This window comes from Acanthaster planci, linkage group LG03 (assembly GCF_054643075.1).
Source record: "Acanthaster planci isolate LZ-2023a linkage group LG03, COTS_SCS, whole genome shotgun sequence".
Taxonomy (NCBI): Eukaryota; Metazoa; Echinodermata; class Asteroidea; order Valvatida; family Acanthasteridae; genus Acanthaster; species Acanthaster planci.
Window position 1 is genome coordinate 17,792,220 of NC_141779.1, and position 14,664 is coordinate 17,806,883.

At 41.4% G+C, this 14,664-nt stretch overlaps 1 protein-coding gene across 5 annotated transcripts in view; it reads right to left on the minus strand.

The window, feature by feature from the left end:
- Positions 1–219: 219 nt before the first annotated feature.
- The window catches only part of LOC110991126 (islet cell autoantigen 1-like), a 44,909-nt gene continuing 30,464 nt past the window's right edge, over positions 220–14,664 (minus strand). For 4 of the 5 annotated variants that reach the window (XM_022256317.2, XM_022256315.2, XM_022256318.2 and 1 more), the window contains 4 exons: positions 11,851–11,972; positions 10,904–11,211; positions 6,837–7,103; positions 220–5,418 (listed from right to left, as the gene is read on the minus strand). In XM_022256317.2, the coding sequence (XP_022112009.2) occupies positions 5,132–5,418; positions 6,837–7,103; positions 10,904–11,211; positions 11,851–11,972 (984 nt within the window). In that variant the 3' untranslated portion in view covers positions 220–5,131. The remainder of the gene's footprint in view (positions 5,419–6,836; positions 7,104–10,903; positions 11,212–11,850; positions 11,973–14,664) is intronic. The other variant, XM_022256316.2, reaches the window with a different exon arrangement.

The following is a 14,664-nucleotide window of genomic DNA, read 5'->3' on the forward strand; positions in this document are numbered from 1 at the left end:
CTTATCTGCAAAGATGTATAGCCAGCAGCAGCGTCCCAATTTGGGCAGTGAATTCGGCTACAGCTCGACTGGGCAACAGCAATATTACCTGTGGCACGGTCAGTTCAACCGTGCACTTTCTACAATGTATAGGGCCGTCATCTTGGGATGACGTCACCTGAGCTGTTATCCGCAAGTTGGAGGCTTAACACAGATCTAAGGCCAAAAAGAAACAAGGGCTCAGTTACTCAATCGCACATAATCTGTCTTTATTTCTTACATACATACACATGTACATAAAATTAGGAATACACTGTGTCTTTTGTTATTTATGCAAATAGAATAAGGTATTAAATTTTGTGGGCAAGTCTGAACTTAAATATTGGCTACGTGAAATGTATACACAAACAACGCTGTACATGTAGTCTTGTGATTTCGAATGTTTTGTGTAAAGCCCAGTGCTAGTAAAATTGCAACTATCTGACGACTATGCCTAAAAAATTCCACCTGATCTAACTACATTAACAAGATGACGCAATACCGCTGGAGCTCGGCTTCCAGTAGTACCTGCTTACTCAAATGCTGAAATTGCCATACACGTCTGAGTTTCAGCAAGGGGTTTTGAAACTCTACGGTTACCACACGGGCTGCACTTGCGTTTCGCATGGCATATTTTCCCCATTTTTAATTATAGGTTTTCCTGGTTGATTTTGCACTTCTTTCATTCAAAATGGCTTAAACGAAAGTTTAATTTCGTCAAAGGAGGGTCACTCGCCCTACATGTTTATTCCATTTTCGAAATTTATAACACCACTAGATTTCACTTTTAAAGTATTGTAATTCACGAAAAAAAAAGAAAACCAAACAAAACCCAAAAAACAAAACAAAAACAAAAACACACACACTTATTCGTCCTATTTATCGCCATTTTCGTCTCACTCCGGGAATGGCGTAGAATTGGAAAAGCAAATTGTTTTTTTGTCATTCATTTTACCGAGTTAATCATTCAATTTCGTCAATGATGTGAATTTGTATACAAAGCGTTGGCCCTTAAACTAATTAACCAGAGAAAGTCAAATAACAGTGAGTTATGTATTTATGCTTGATTTCTTCGGCCCATTCTTTCTTAGTCAATTTTGAATCACAACAAAAATGACGTCCAAGTAACCGCTTATTCAAACCATCTTAACGGTACATTTATTTTATTGATTACATCAATAAAATAAATGACCAAAAAAAACCGATTTGTTTTTCCAATTTAATGTCATTCCAGGAGTGAGACGAAAATGACGATAAATAGGACGAATAATTTGTTTTTAGGAAATACAATGCTATGAAAGTTAAATGCAGTGGTGTTATTTCGAAATTTGAATCAACATTTAGGGCAAGTGACCCCTCTTTGACGAAATTAAACTTTCGTTTAAGCACGTTGAAATGAACAAAAGTGCTAAACTAGCCGGGAAAACCTATATTAACGTTTTATTTGTAATTTACTCGATTTATATTACATTCACCTGCGGCAAATGACACCAATAACATATTCTAATCAAGAGCACTATTCGACAGAACACAAACCCATAAACACATTGGCAATAGATTACCTTATTGAAGGATTGGAATTCGATCTCCATGCTCTACCCAATATTTACAGAAAATATCGAAACAAGCTTCGAATGGAATATGTCAATAAGTTAGAATAGTCGAAGTACACTTTACCAGTCACCTCTATTTACAATCTACAACCAAAGCGGGTAAACATGGACTCCAGCTACAAGAGTTCTAACAAATAAACCAACTTGTATGAAGAACTAGTACTCAAGAAACAAACAGATATCTTTTTACTTTTTGTGGAATAGTACAATAAAATATCAATAAAGTAATTAAACCTGACAGTGAAATTTACTAGCAGGTATTTCCCCTCATTTTTGGCAACGCACGAGGGGAGTCTACGGTTGCTGAGATCCTATACGCAAATAATCAAATACAGTAAGTCCATGTTGCAAAATAAATGAGGTAATTGAAATGTGGAAGTCCGCTGCAACCAGATGAGAGAAAACGAAACCAAAACGACCGAAAAAAAATGAAATTGGAAAATTAGGTCATGACTTTACGTGTTCGTTGGATGGAAAAAAAAAACAAAAACAAAAACTGTTTTTTTCCAGTGCAGAGTGCAGCTCGGACGTCATGAATATCGTCGAGAATGCGCGCGTCTGATATGAGATTACATTTATTCTGGGTGCGACACTGATAACATTTTTACGCGACACCTCTTTCCTCTACAGAATCACTGTGATTCTTTGACAAAAGATAGTTTAGTCAAGGTGATGAATAAAGACTATGTGCAAATCTCCAATATCGAACATATTTCAACTGAAGAAATAGTGCAGTCTACAGAATGGAATGAATCATTGCCAATCGGGAATTAGGAGTACATAGAAATGAATACACTAAACAGGACGATAATGTCCTTCCAACCCCATTACTTTAATTTCCGAGTCTAGCATCTCGTCACACTAGTCTTTTAACTCCCCGTTCCAGTTACTTCACTCAACACTGTGTATCCCTACACCCCATCTGGTCAACGGTCACCTGCGTCACAAACGGCCCGTGATCAATGACCAAGCGGCGCGCGGTAGATCCTCTTCCCTGCTCCCGCGTCTCGGTGCCGCGGAGGTGGTTGGAAGTTAGTCGCTGAGCGGTACAAAATAGAAGAACCCTGCAACAAGTTTGATTCCGTGTAACCCGAGCTAAAAGGTCAGTGCCGTGAGCTGCGATGTTACGTCCCGGGAGCTTCGTGCATCCGCGAGTTTTGACGGGGTTGGGGACATCCGATGCGCTTCATGTGAGGTGGTATGACATTTTCGGGATATGGTGTCCCGACTTGCGTTTGCATGCATTTTCTATGGTCCCGGAGGTCTACAGTTGGCTAGAGTAAACGGGAAGACAGCCCCTTGCTGTCTCGGTTGAAAAAAACAAAGCCAAGTGCTATGATAGTTTGAAGGTGGTGATGTGATGCCTATGATGACGACGATAGAAATTTGATCCTGAAATGTTGAACAGAGCAACATCTATTTTCTATTTTCTTTACAAACATTGCATGACTTGGTTGGGGAGAGTTGGCCTCCCATTGGGGAGAGGTTGAATATTTAGTTTTGATTTGATCTGCTCAAATGTAATTAACAACTTTTTTTTTGGAAGAAGCAAAATGACACGCCATGTTCAACGCTTAACATACAACGCAAAAATTATGTGTTCTTTGAGTCACAAAACTGAGCGGAAGTAAAATATGACATAATATTTTTTGATTTTTTTTCCAATCAGCAACTGGTAGTAAATAATTTCAGCTTTTCACACTTTCCTCATAGCATCCTTTCAATTCCCCACAGAATGCATTCACGGTAAGGCAGAAAAGAAAACAACATTAAAATATACCGAATACTTTTGACAACATCAGATTAAAATTATTTGAATGTCTATTTTTAGTTGAGTGTATTTTCATCCAAACAGCACAGTGACGTCTTCAAAACTTTCGCTTTGCCAAGAGGTTTAACAAATAGTGCAATATGATTTGGACTTTTTTTATGAAGCACAAATTATGCCCCACCAGCAAAAAAGATTCCAAAAGTAAAGAACCACATTATAATGCACAGTACACAGTAGACATTCTTCCTTAAGAGAAGCAGCACTTTTTAAAGTTATACAAAACTATTTTGAGCATAAGATCTCAAATGCCAAGTCATAAAAAACTGACACAATATCTACTTCTATCGTCAAATATAACAGGAACTCCACGAGCTGTAATGGCTTTCCAGGAGTGGCTGAGCGCCTTTCAGTATTGCTTACAACTGCAGTGCACTCCTTTAATGGTGACAGGGCATCAGTTTATCTTTGGAATCTTTCTGTATACCCGTTCTCCAGCTGTGGATCAAGATTTGTCAAGGAATGCACTGTGAAGTATATACACATGTCCATGCAAATTCTAGAGAATGTGTTCACTGTTGGTTTCAGGAATGCAAACAGTCTGGCAAATTGCACATCTTAACCGTGGTTCCTGCCTGCCACTGAGTGATTTCATTACATACAAGTCAACACAATAGCACGTCATGTTCATATCTTTCCCCTGTCACTGGGCTGGGTTTTCTACCTTGAAATGTGCTTGAGCAAGCTGGTAAAGTACCCAAACAGCGAGGTGGCACACTTGATAGCAATTTTGTTCTGCACCTGTAACCCAATCCAGAGTTCTAACAACCACGGTCTGAACTCTGTCATGAGAGTAAACTAACAGATACACCTTAAATATACTGTTGCCAATCCACTTGAAATTCATGACAAGCAATCTTTGTTTCCACTATGAAAAGGTTACCTTTTTCCCCCACAATGTTATGCTTTAGAGTGCTTTGACTTTGGCCCTCAGACTTGCCTCCCTGTAAAAAAATTTTACAATAAAAAATGCAAAAAGAAAGAAAAGAAAGGGTGAAAGAAATGAAAAAAGGGACGAAAAGGGAGGAAATCACACATTTGCTTGAAAATATCTCAGAATCCCAAATTCACCCCCTTCCAATGTTAATGGTTTTTTTCAGTTTGTTGCTGATAAGTGATTCTATCCCCCCCCGTAAAACCCATGCCCCCCAAGGGGCAACCTATGATACACTGACTGCAAGAGAAACTTGACCGGTGGCTGCAATTTAAGACGTACAGTGGTCAGCCAAACTCTACTGAGAGTCTGGATTGCACAATTCATCATAGAACACCTCACGAGAACATCACGTACTGATCATCAAAGCCACTGAATACATCAATGGAAAGAAAACAATTTCTAGGAATGCATACCTCATGGATGAGCAAATTATTTTGCTTTTCTGACACTTAAAGCAATCTACACAGACAATCAATGAAAGCGCACCAATAAATTATTCTGAAATACAGGTATAAAAGGATTAACTCTTGTTTCTCACAGTGAGTTAGTGTGAGGAGAACATTTAACCAGATACTACGCATCTGTGATGAAGTATCTCGCGTTGTTGGCAGAATGAGTCGTGAGTGTAGTGCCAATGGGTAAAACCAATAGACACGAATGTGAAAAGAGGTGCGTTTGCATGGACTGTCGGTGCAGTTTACGGACTATAAATACTGATGAGTGAGTCAGGAGCGATCAGCATGTTCTCAACTCCTCCGGTTGCTCGCCTTCCTTTCGGCCAACCTCGTCCGGATTGGCCAGCGGGTCCAGGTCAGCAAAGAGGTTGAACCAGGCTGACATGTCGGGCTTGGCCCCCTTCTTGAAGGCCTGGGGCTTGCTGGAGTCTTGCTTGTTGGACGCGGTGCCGGCAGCTCCTGCTGCCTTGGCTGCGGCAGGGGGAGCTGAGGCAGAGCCCTGGGATGAGGGGGCTGGGGTGGCAGTGGTGGTGGTGGGTTCGATAAGGGGTGGTGGAGAAACAATTCCTGCGATGATGAGAAATATGCTGTGACTGTGTAGGGCACATTTTGAATGCTGCAAATCGTTGCAAGCCCACCCGATGGGCATTCCATTTGGGGGGGGGGTTGTCTTACAGCTCACAGAGCAATAAAGGCTTAATTATAGGCAGCTGACAAAAATCAAATGTGAAGTAACATGGACAATGCTGAACTTCAACCATGCTGAAGGATGGTTATATCATGGAGGTCAGACCAACAATAGTACACATTCCAAAAATTCCTGATTACTGCCTGCAGCTTAACCAGACAAGTGGGGCCAGTAATATCGTTGCAATATTTGTAGTGTTTTCTTTGCAATTAACTAAAAGAATTAATATTTAACATTAGGTTTACTTTTGCCGTCGTGAATAATTTTTAAAAAGGATTTTGATGCACCTTCCCATTATCCATGCAATGTTTTTCATTTTGTCACTCCAAAACATCAGTTTTCAAAAGCCTTTGTACAAATTTGGCTCACACTGGCCAACAACATGTTGACCACCACAGGACAGTTCAGTTCATAACAAACAAAATGCGCTGTTCCATCACAGGGAGTGATCATGAAATATTATAAAATACCTTTTGATGTAAATACCATAATAAAAATTATAAAAATAAAACACCATATCTTATAAACAAATTGGCTATTTTCTACCAAATTAAGTCCAGAAGAAAGCGTTCGATAGGGGCAATAACTGCACATGAACACTAAGGGCACACAGCCTAATACAAACAACTGCGCAAGCATTAAATTTGGTATTGTTTTCAGATCATACCAAGCACCAACGATGGAATGAATATTCAACTTCCTATACTGCAGTACACAACGTCGTAAGGATGCAGATTACCAGCGACAAACTGCGGCGACGATCAAGGGGTACAAAATGGGCTTATGGACGTAAAACAGGTGGTGCGTAGCAAGCCTTCGCTGCGCTATGGCTATGGACATACCAGGCATGTCAGAAAGCAGTAATTGGCCAGGTGTTATAGTCCGGGCAGTTCAAACTCCTTCTGTGTCCTTCCTCCATGGTTATATATGATGTTATGAGGTTTTGAATGTAAGTTGAAAATGTGATTGAATCTCAAGAAAAATTGGTGCTACTTCCTTCAGAAAGAAACAAAAAACCCCAAAAATCCAGAAACAACGCTTCATTTTGAACAAGCGTTGTTTCTAAAAACGTTTCACAATCTTTCACCCAAATTTTTGTTTCTTGACTGGAAATGGAGACAAAAGTATTGTGCTTCGGAAGAGGTGTTCAAATATGTACAGACAAAAACCCCTCAATAGAAACAGACAAAACCAGAAAAACACACCTTCACGCCAGCCTAAACTTTTATAAAAAATGAAACAAGCCACCCAGTCCCACCATTACAGTTTGGTAAATTCTTGAATTTTGTCCACTCACCTCCTGGAGCCCCCGTCTGATCTGTGACCCTGTCCCCGCTCAGAAGATCAGAGGGCAAAAAGCCACCGGACACCTGACCCCGGCCATTTTGGCTGTCGCCCGCCAGCATCAGTCCCTCAAAGTCAAAGTACTCTGACTGGTAGGACTGCAGGCTGGCCTCGTCCACGGGCAGGCCGCTGGGCGTATTGAGGATTTCGTTGAGCAGGGCCATCTCATCATGCTGTTTGGCGGTTGGAGGTGCCGACTCGGACAAGAGGTCGATGTGACCTGGGGACAAGAGTACAGAACATGGAGTATCTGTTTTTGCAATAAGACCGTTCATTTTTTCCCCATTATTTCTAACATAAGGACCCCTCCATCTGCTTGAAGACACAACCTGAAAAGGAAACAAATGATAATATTTCTTTACGAAATCAACTATGACATTCCATTTTTCTGTAATGCAAACATGTACTTGCACACGGCCCATACAACCCCTCCTCCTAGTGTATGGCTTCTACAGTCATGAAAATAATGCATGACACAAAGTGATATCTACATTCTTGGCAAGTCCAGGTTCAGTAGGGAAAAATGTAAGTTTCAAAGCCTCCTGAATGTAGAGTGTGCAACCTGTAAGCAATTTTGTTTGAGCATGTACCTTATTGCCTAATATGCATATACATGTTTATGCTTTCATTTCACTAGGCCTTGTACAAGTAGTTGCAGGTATCTGAAAGTACATGTATACAACATGCAATCAAAGAAATCAGAGGCGGGGGATTCAAAATGAATTAACAAGGTTTGAACTGGCTTTAACTTGTCTGGGGTTTTTATTCAGTATGCATCAATGACAGAGTTGACGGTGTCTCGCTTTACATGCCAATCTGGTGGCAACCTGGGAAGCCATTAGAGGTTCATTCACTGCTCATATGCATACATTATCAGAGCCTCTTTGGCCAACGGGGGCGGGGGGGAAGGTGATCTCTCCAAATGCCATGCGTGCCTAAGTTTTAACCCCCTTGACGACGGGAACTTTTTTCTGAAAGCCGACTCTGAGAATTCCAGCCTCGCTTGGCCACGGAGGCCACCTGCCAAACCGCAAATTCTCGGTTTGTGGCCCTGCGTGCTCTGCACGCTTTGAATTACACGGTGAAAAGGCTGATTGTTCGGTGGCATGCGGCTCTACTCACGCTTCCACATTTCCGTTGCCTCTTTTTAAAGTGGGGACTATTGTGAAGCTGGTGATTATGATGCAAATTCGATCTTTTCATTTCTGGGCTACACAAAGGCCAATCACCATGGGTCTGCCTTCTTTCACCGTGTTTGCTCGAGCATGGGCCGAGAATAATAGCTGAAAAGCGGGCCGAGGATCTCAATTTTTACGGTGGCTCTTACCGTCATCTGTCCCGAAGGGGTTAAGAACACGTACGGCATGCATGTGAGTATGATCCAACCCACCAACCAAGCTTCTTCTTGCTTAATTTATCCATGCATAAACCCAACTCCCAATACATTACTATTCGTGATCAAAACTTACGAAATGAGTCACAAGTGGCCAATGCCACTTTAGAGTGTCACAAGTGGCCAGGGGCCACTTTAGAATTAAAGGCCTTTGATTAAAACTATCATGGACCCTGTGCAAACCACTGGCAGGAACTCCCAACAGTTATCACCCATATAATGGGCTTTTACACTAGGATGCCAAACTGAAAAGTACTTTGAAATGAAGAGCTTCGTTTGCTCTATCTCATGCACACTAAAATGCTCTTTCTAGTGCAAACTGACACCAAATCACGGGGGAAAAAATGACCTTTAGACTTTTATTGTGGGATTTGGTTGCAAATGCTATCCAGTAATCCACAAGCACTTTCCTCCACTTTGAAAGTGGGAAATCTGGCCCCATATGAGGTTGCTGGGTTCTGGAGTCTATCCGCAATTACAAAAAAAGGCCGGAAAGTCTTTGAATATGTCTGAGGGAGTGCTAGTGCTTTGGTTTAAAGTGCTCTGTATACAGTAAAATGCTTGGTGTATTGTGCACATGAACTATTTATTGCACTGGAAAATTCGGACTTCTGTTTTCGCACCTCTAAAACTCTCATCTTTTTGTGCATTTCTTTCTTTATGAAGCTTTCTTTTGATAGTATTTGTGAATTTGAAGAAATACTCTGTGACAGTTTCCATGGCAACACTGGTAGATGAGATTTGGAGCTTTTCATGGTGGGAGTAGAATAGTTTATTTATTTCTAATTTACTTGCAACACTGGTATATATTTCATAGCCGTCTTGAATGAGACTACATGTACATGTATATCCTAAAGGCCAAAAATGACGACTACGGGCAATCTGAAGCAGACTCCATCCAAATTTTTGAGATCGAGTTTGCTTCATTTGCACGAGTGTGCACAGTCAAAACATCAGATTCCATTTGTCAACTGTACCATCACTTGCTATTTTGAGATAATCTCATTCGTGCAAGACATGCGATTGTACAAATGCTTATTTGATTTGTGTTACAGGATCAGCAACAACTTAAAAGTGGTCGGAAAAGCAAACTTGCCTACTTGCTTCAACAAAAATGGGGGAAAAATGATTGCCTGATTTGATTCAAGAATTGCTTACTGATGCATTGAAAAAAAAAGAGATTGGAAAAGTACATTTTGCAATTTGTTTTTCAAAGTCTAAGGAGGATATGCAAGTGAGCTATTCCCAGCAAAGCCAAAAGTGATTGAAGTACATTATCTTGGATTTCTTCACAAATTGAACGGGGAATGTGAGCTGGGCCATAAATATGCCAGGTGTGTACACAGTATATGAGGCACAAGCACAGGCTTGGTGGGAATGTTTGTAGAGAATACAGGTATGTAAATTAACAATGAGGCATCTGTTTTTAGCTGAAGAAATTGGGGGAATTCAGCGAGGATAACAAGTAGATCCAACAGGAAACTAACATTGCTATCTAAAAACCACTGGGCCCCTGCGCAGTACCAGATCTTGGACGCATGTGAGGGAGTGCCTACACTTTCAAATCAACACCGACCCTGTTAAATACAGCAAACTCCAACAAGGAGCAACCTATGAAAAATTCCATTAATCCAAACGGCAAAAGGGAAACTAATTTCATTCTGTCTGCTGGTTGCTAAGTTCTGGTTAGGATAAGGACAAAAACGAAGTTGATTGATTGGATTGACAAGCACACATCACACAATGTGACAAAAGCTACACGGTCGGTCTGACTTGGGCAGTGGCGATGTACAACAGTGGTCAGACAACACACCTCACGGATACCGGCATGACTGCTACAAGCAAACATGAACGACTGAAGAACAAAATAACCCAATAAAAAAAAAGAAAAGAAAAGAAATTTAGTCACCAACACAATACAATTACAGTGAACACACAAGCCCAGCATAAAGGGAGCCCAGCATCCAAACCCACTTTTTGCCTCTCCTTTTTACCGGTACAAGCCTAGCAACCAAGATGACAGGAGGTCTTGCTGTTGCTAGGAACCATCAACACCTCTTCAATGCCACCCATCTCCAAATGTGGATCTCTTTCTCTCTCCTGTTTTTCAAAGGGGTGTTACGGTTTGCACTGAACGCACTCATATGTACATGTACACTGATGACTTTTGACACCGTTGATTCAGTGTGCAAATGTACCACAAAACAGAACTAACTTACAACCTTCACTTTTACAGGACCAATGATAAATTTTTTTTTCACAGGAATTATATGTATCAACACCCAGAATAAACCTAGCATTTGAATATTTGTCTCTGTGGCACAAGGACAAAATATTTCTTAGCTTTAACTTGGTCCCCCAAACAAATATGTGAAAATGGCACTAAATGGTGTCTTACGGAAGACCATTAGACACCATGTCTTAAACAACAGTAAGTTTGACGGTTTCAACACTCATAATGTACCTGTACTTCGAATTTCTATCTTTCTTGCAAATATCTGATTATTTGAATTTGACACTTTTCCTGAGCCTCTTTAAATTTTTTGAAAGCAGTGTTTTTATTTTATTGGGTAATTTCTTGCCATCCCCAGGAACGAAACAGAAGATCAGCATGTCACGTATCGTACCTTCAGCATTGCTGTTGTTTCCTTGCTGCTGTGTTGGCACCTTGCCTCCCGTTCCTTCACCCAGGCCTCCCATTAGGCTTACAAACGCACTCTCCTCCTTGTCCCCGACGCCAAATGGTTTCCTATTGGCCGAGTCCCCGTCCCCTGGCGCTCCCGAATCCGGCGGCAGGGCACCCTCGCCATCCGGCGTCTGCACGCCCTCGTCCGTGACACTGCGAGAGATCTCCAGGGTGCCGAAGACTCTCTCAAACTCGTCGGGCTCCTCAGGCTGGTTGTCTGAGCTGGCGTCCGCCTCGAAGGATATTAACCTACGGCCGGAGGGTGGTGGGGATGTTTCATCGCGAAGAGGTACAAAGTTAAGGAAAGGCTTGCACCAGAACAAGCCTTGGTAAGGGATATACGCGGGCAAGTCTGCTCTAACTGCTTCACGCTGGAGAATGTGCAAACACACTGGGATATCTTATAACACGGAGGATGCTTTAAACATGTTCTGGCAGAGTTTGTATGCAGTACCAAGCAATGTCTATGAATGTCTCCATGCCTGGGAAAATTCCCCCAAGTGATTCCCCTTTGTACAGCAACTTTTGAACTAGTTCCTGGTGGCTGAGTGTGTAGCAAATATCCCTCCACAACATTGTCTCAGAATTAAAAAAAAACCAACACTGTGGTAAGAAATGGTGCTCAAATCTTGAATGAATAACCACCAAGGGTCAGCATTTGTGGAGTCTAACTTTGTAAAGGACTGTGATTGTGTTATCTTGCTGTTTTACAAATTTGGTACATGTGTGTTGGGCTGAAATTAATACTGTGCTTGCGATTAGTTTGTTGTGGAATCTCACCCTTAAGAAACCTAGGTTTCCTGCAAGGAAAATGGAGTCTGTGATTTGCCCACAATTAACAATGCTTAAGTCTTGCTATCAATGCAAAATATTCAAGTTTTACCCCACCTCTGACGGGTTGCATCTCCACTTTCGTCACCATCTTCCCCCTGCTTCTCCTCCCCTTCTGTCCTCCCATTGGCCGTCTGCCCGGTCTTCTCTGCGAGCTTCTTACTCGTTTCTGTCAAATCCTAATCAAAAATTACCACAAAATGAGCAGATCAACAAGTACGCAATTCTACGTCAATTTTGTTCAGTTTATCCTGCAAAGTCCACTGTCCCTCCAGCAAAGCGAGAGAACAAGAAGTTAAAAGTGACAGGGAATATTAAAGAAAAAAACATTGGGGAAGATGTGAATTGCTGTGTAAGCAATTGTCTGGCAGGACATCAGTTGCCAGGAAATGGACTAAAAACAGCCCTACGTGTAGGAAACCCTACCAAAGTCCGTGATGAATTGTAGAACGAGGTGACAATTTCAGTATGCACTATTTTTTCAAGGGCACTCCCATGAAACACATACACCTTAATTCCCAAGGCAAACATGTATATGACTAGTACGTGTACATCCAAGCCACCTTAAAACATGCCCCTAACTTTAATTTGCTCTTTTCTTCTCTGATAGTGACACACTTAAAAAAAAATCTGAAACCCACGATTATTGTCACAGATGTCACCTGAAGCACAAGTTCTTTGATTGACGACATCTTCCCCCAGACAATCAAGAGAAAAGTGTGGCAATGCACTTAGAAGGTATCCTCAAACAGAACAAGTGCAGCTTAAACCCATGGTCTGCACACTCTTTATCACTTGGAGCTACCGTAGGAAATGCACTGGTTAAGCTGACCCACATTTCAAGGTGTTGATTAGGATAGCAATCTTCTTTCGGGCACCAGTTCTACATGTAGTCACCGTGCTCAGCCATTACACTGTAACATGAACCTTTCCACTTGCTGTATCAGTGCCAAATTGGTCCATTTGAGACTTACATGCAGCTCCAAAAATCACACCTCTATGACGAATCAAAGCACAAGTATAAGGGTGCACGAACAGGAATGTCAAAGTTCATGTGCAAACTTGGTCCAATTTCATAGAGCTGCTTAAGCACAAAATTTGCTTAAGCACAAAAAACCTTGCATAAAAAACAAAGGTTACCAGCTCAAAATCTATGTGATTGTTATGCTAACCAAAAGACAGGTGAATACCATTCCAAATCAATATACATCAGATGGATTTTGGCTGGTAACCTGATTTGTTGGGTAAGGTTTTTTCAGGCTTAAGCAAATATTTTGTGCTTAAGCAGCTCTATGAAATTGGCACAGGTTTGGAACTGGAGTTAAGACCGGGATGACATGTGATGGATTTGCAAGCAGCCTATGAGGATTTGAATTCAACACTGCCCATTCGCAGAAAGTCTGCATGTGTTACCTGAATCCTTGCCCTGATGCAAAAACTAACTGATTCAAGCAAACACAAGCAATTAAAGAAAAAAACATAACCCACAGGGAATGTATAAATGGTTGACATAGGGGATGCAAGACTACCAGGTTTAAAGCAACCAATATGGGAGGCTGATAAAGATGTAACAAGTTCATATCACTCAACTATGTCATGGTATCTTTGAGAGTTTCGCACTCAAGTCAACATTTTAACGACCCTGATCACTAGTGAGCTTGGGTTATGAGGCACACCTTGCACAAGCTATATGAGCAACAAGGAACAATCTTAGAACATAAAGGAAACAGACTTTTCCTCAATCTTCTTCAGATGGGAGATGTGACTCATTTCTGCTTCCATCCAAACAAGATCCCCAAACCCCAAAATCTGTAGGCGAGGAGTAAGGTTTGGTGACGCGGTCTTTATAAGTGTTTGCTTTGTTCCCCTGATTTTGACATCTCTCCAACACACAATATGGAATTCCATACCCAGGAGAGGGCTGACCAAACAGTTTGGACATCTTCCTTGTAAACACTTAAGTGGATCTTAGCTCTTATTCTGTCGTCATTATCCAAACAGTGCCGGTTGACATGGTCCCTATTTCCATCCCCCTGTGAACTTCAAGAGGCCTTTACCAAGGAATCATACACAGCAACTTATTTCAGGCTTTTCCCCCACGGGGCTCATTGTCTCTATATTTTTCTAACCTCATCATACTGCACTCGAGATAGAATTGTAAATTTCATGATTATTCAGGGAAATGCACTGCACAGAATTTTAAAGATGCTATTATTACCAATCTCCTCAGGTTAGGTTTGGCAAAGTCCCAAAGAACACCTTTCTTTCTCTGCAGCAGATTGTGTATTCCTTCTATAGCTGTGCACAGTGCACAGAGAAATGATAACAAATGGCACACTCATTTGGGCTTGACGCTTCAAACAGTCCGATCATAAAAATGCTACAAAGCACACTCATGAGACCATAGATGGGAAAATGAGAAATTACCATCCCTTTGTGTGAAGGGATTGCACTAACTGAACAAGCAATAATTCCTGACAGCAAATAAACTATTTCCAGCGCCTAATGACCGCTATTAGATGATAATATTCCTAACTGTGGCACTTTATCACATTTTCTCTACACGCAAGCTGAGACCTTGCGGGGTTGGACTGGAGAGAACAGGTAATTCACATCAGGTGACAAAAATAATCAGGCGAAATGCAACGTTGTACTTTTTGGGGGTCTCAACCAAAGTTACAGCAGTTTCACAGACTTTGGAGAACACAGGGAGATACACTCCAACTTCGGGCGTCTTTAACCCTAGGCATTCAGGCCAAAGCCTGTACGTCCATTCTTTACTGTGCCTGTGGCAACAGTTTGTGTGATGTACATGTATGTGCTGCACGGTTCAAAATACCAACTAGGAGGTTGAATCAAGGCCAGTGATTT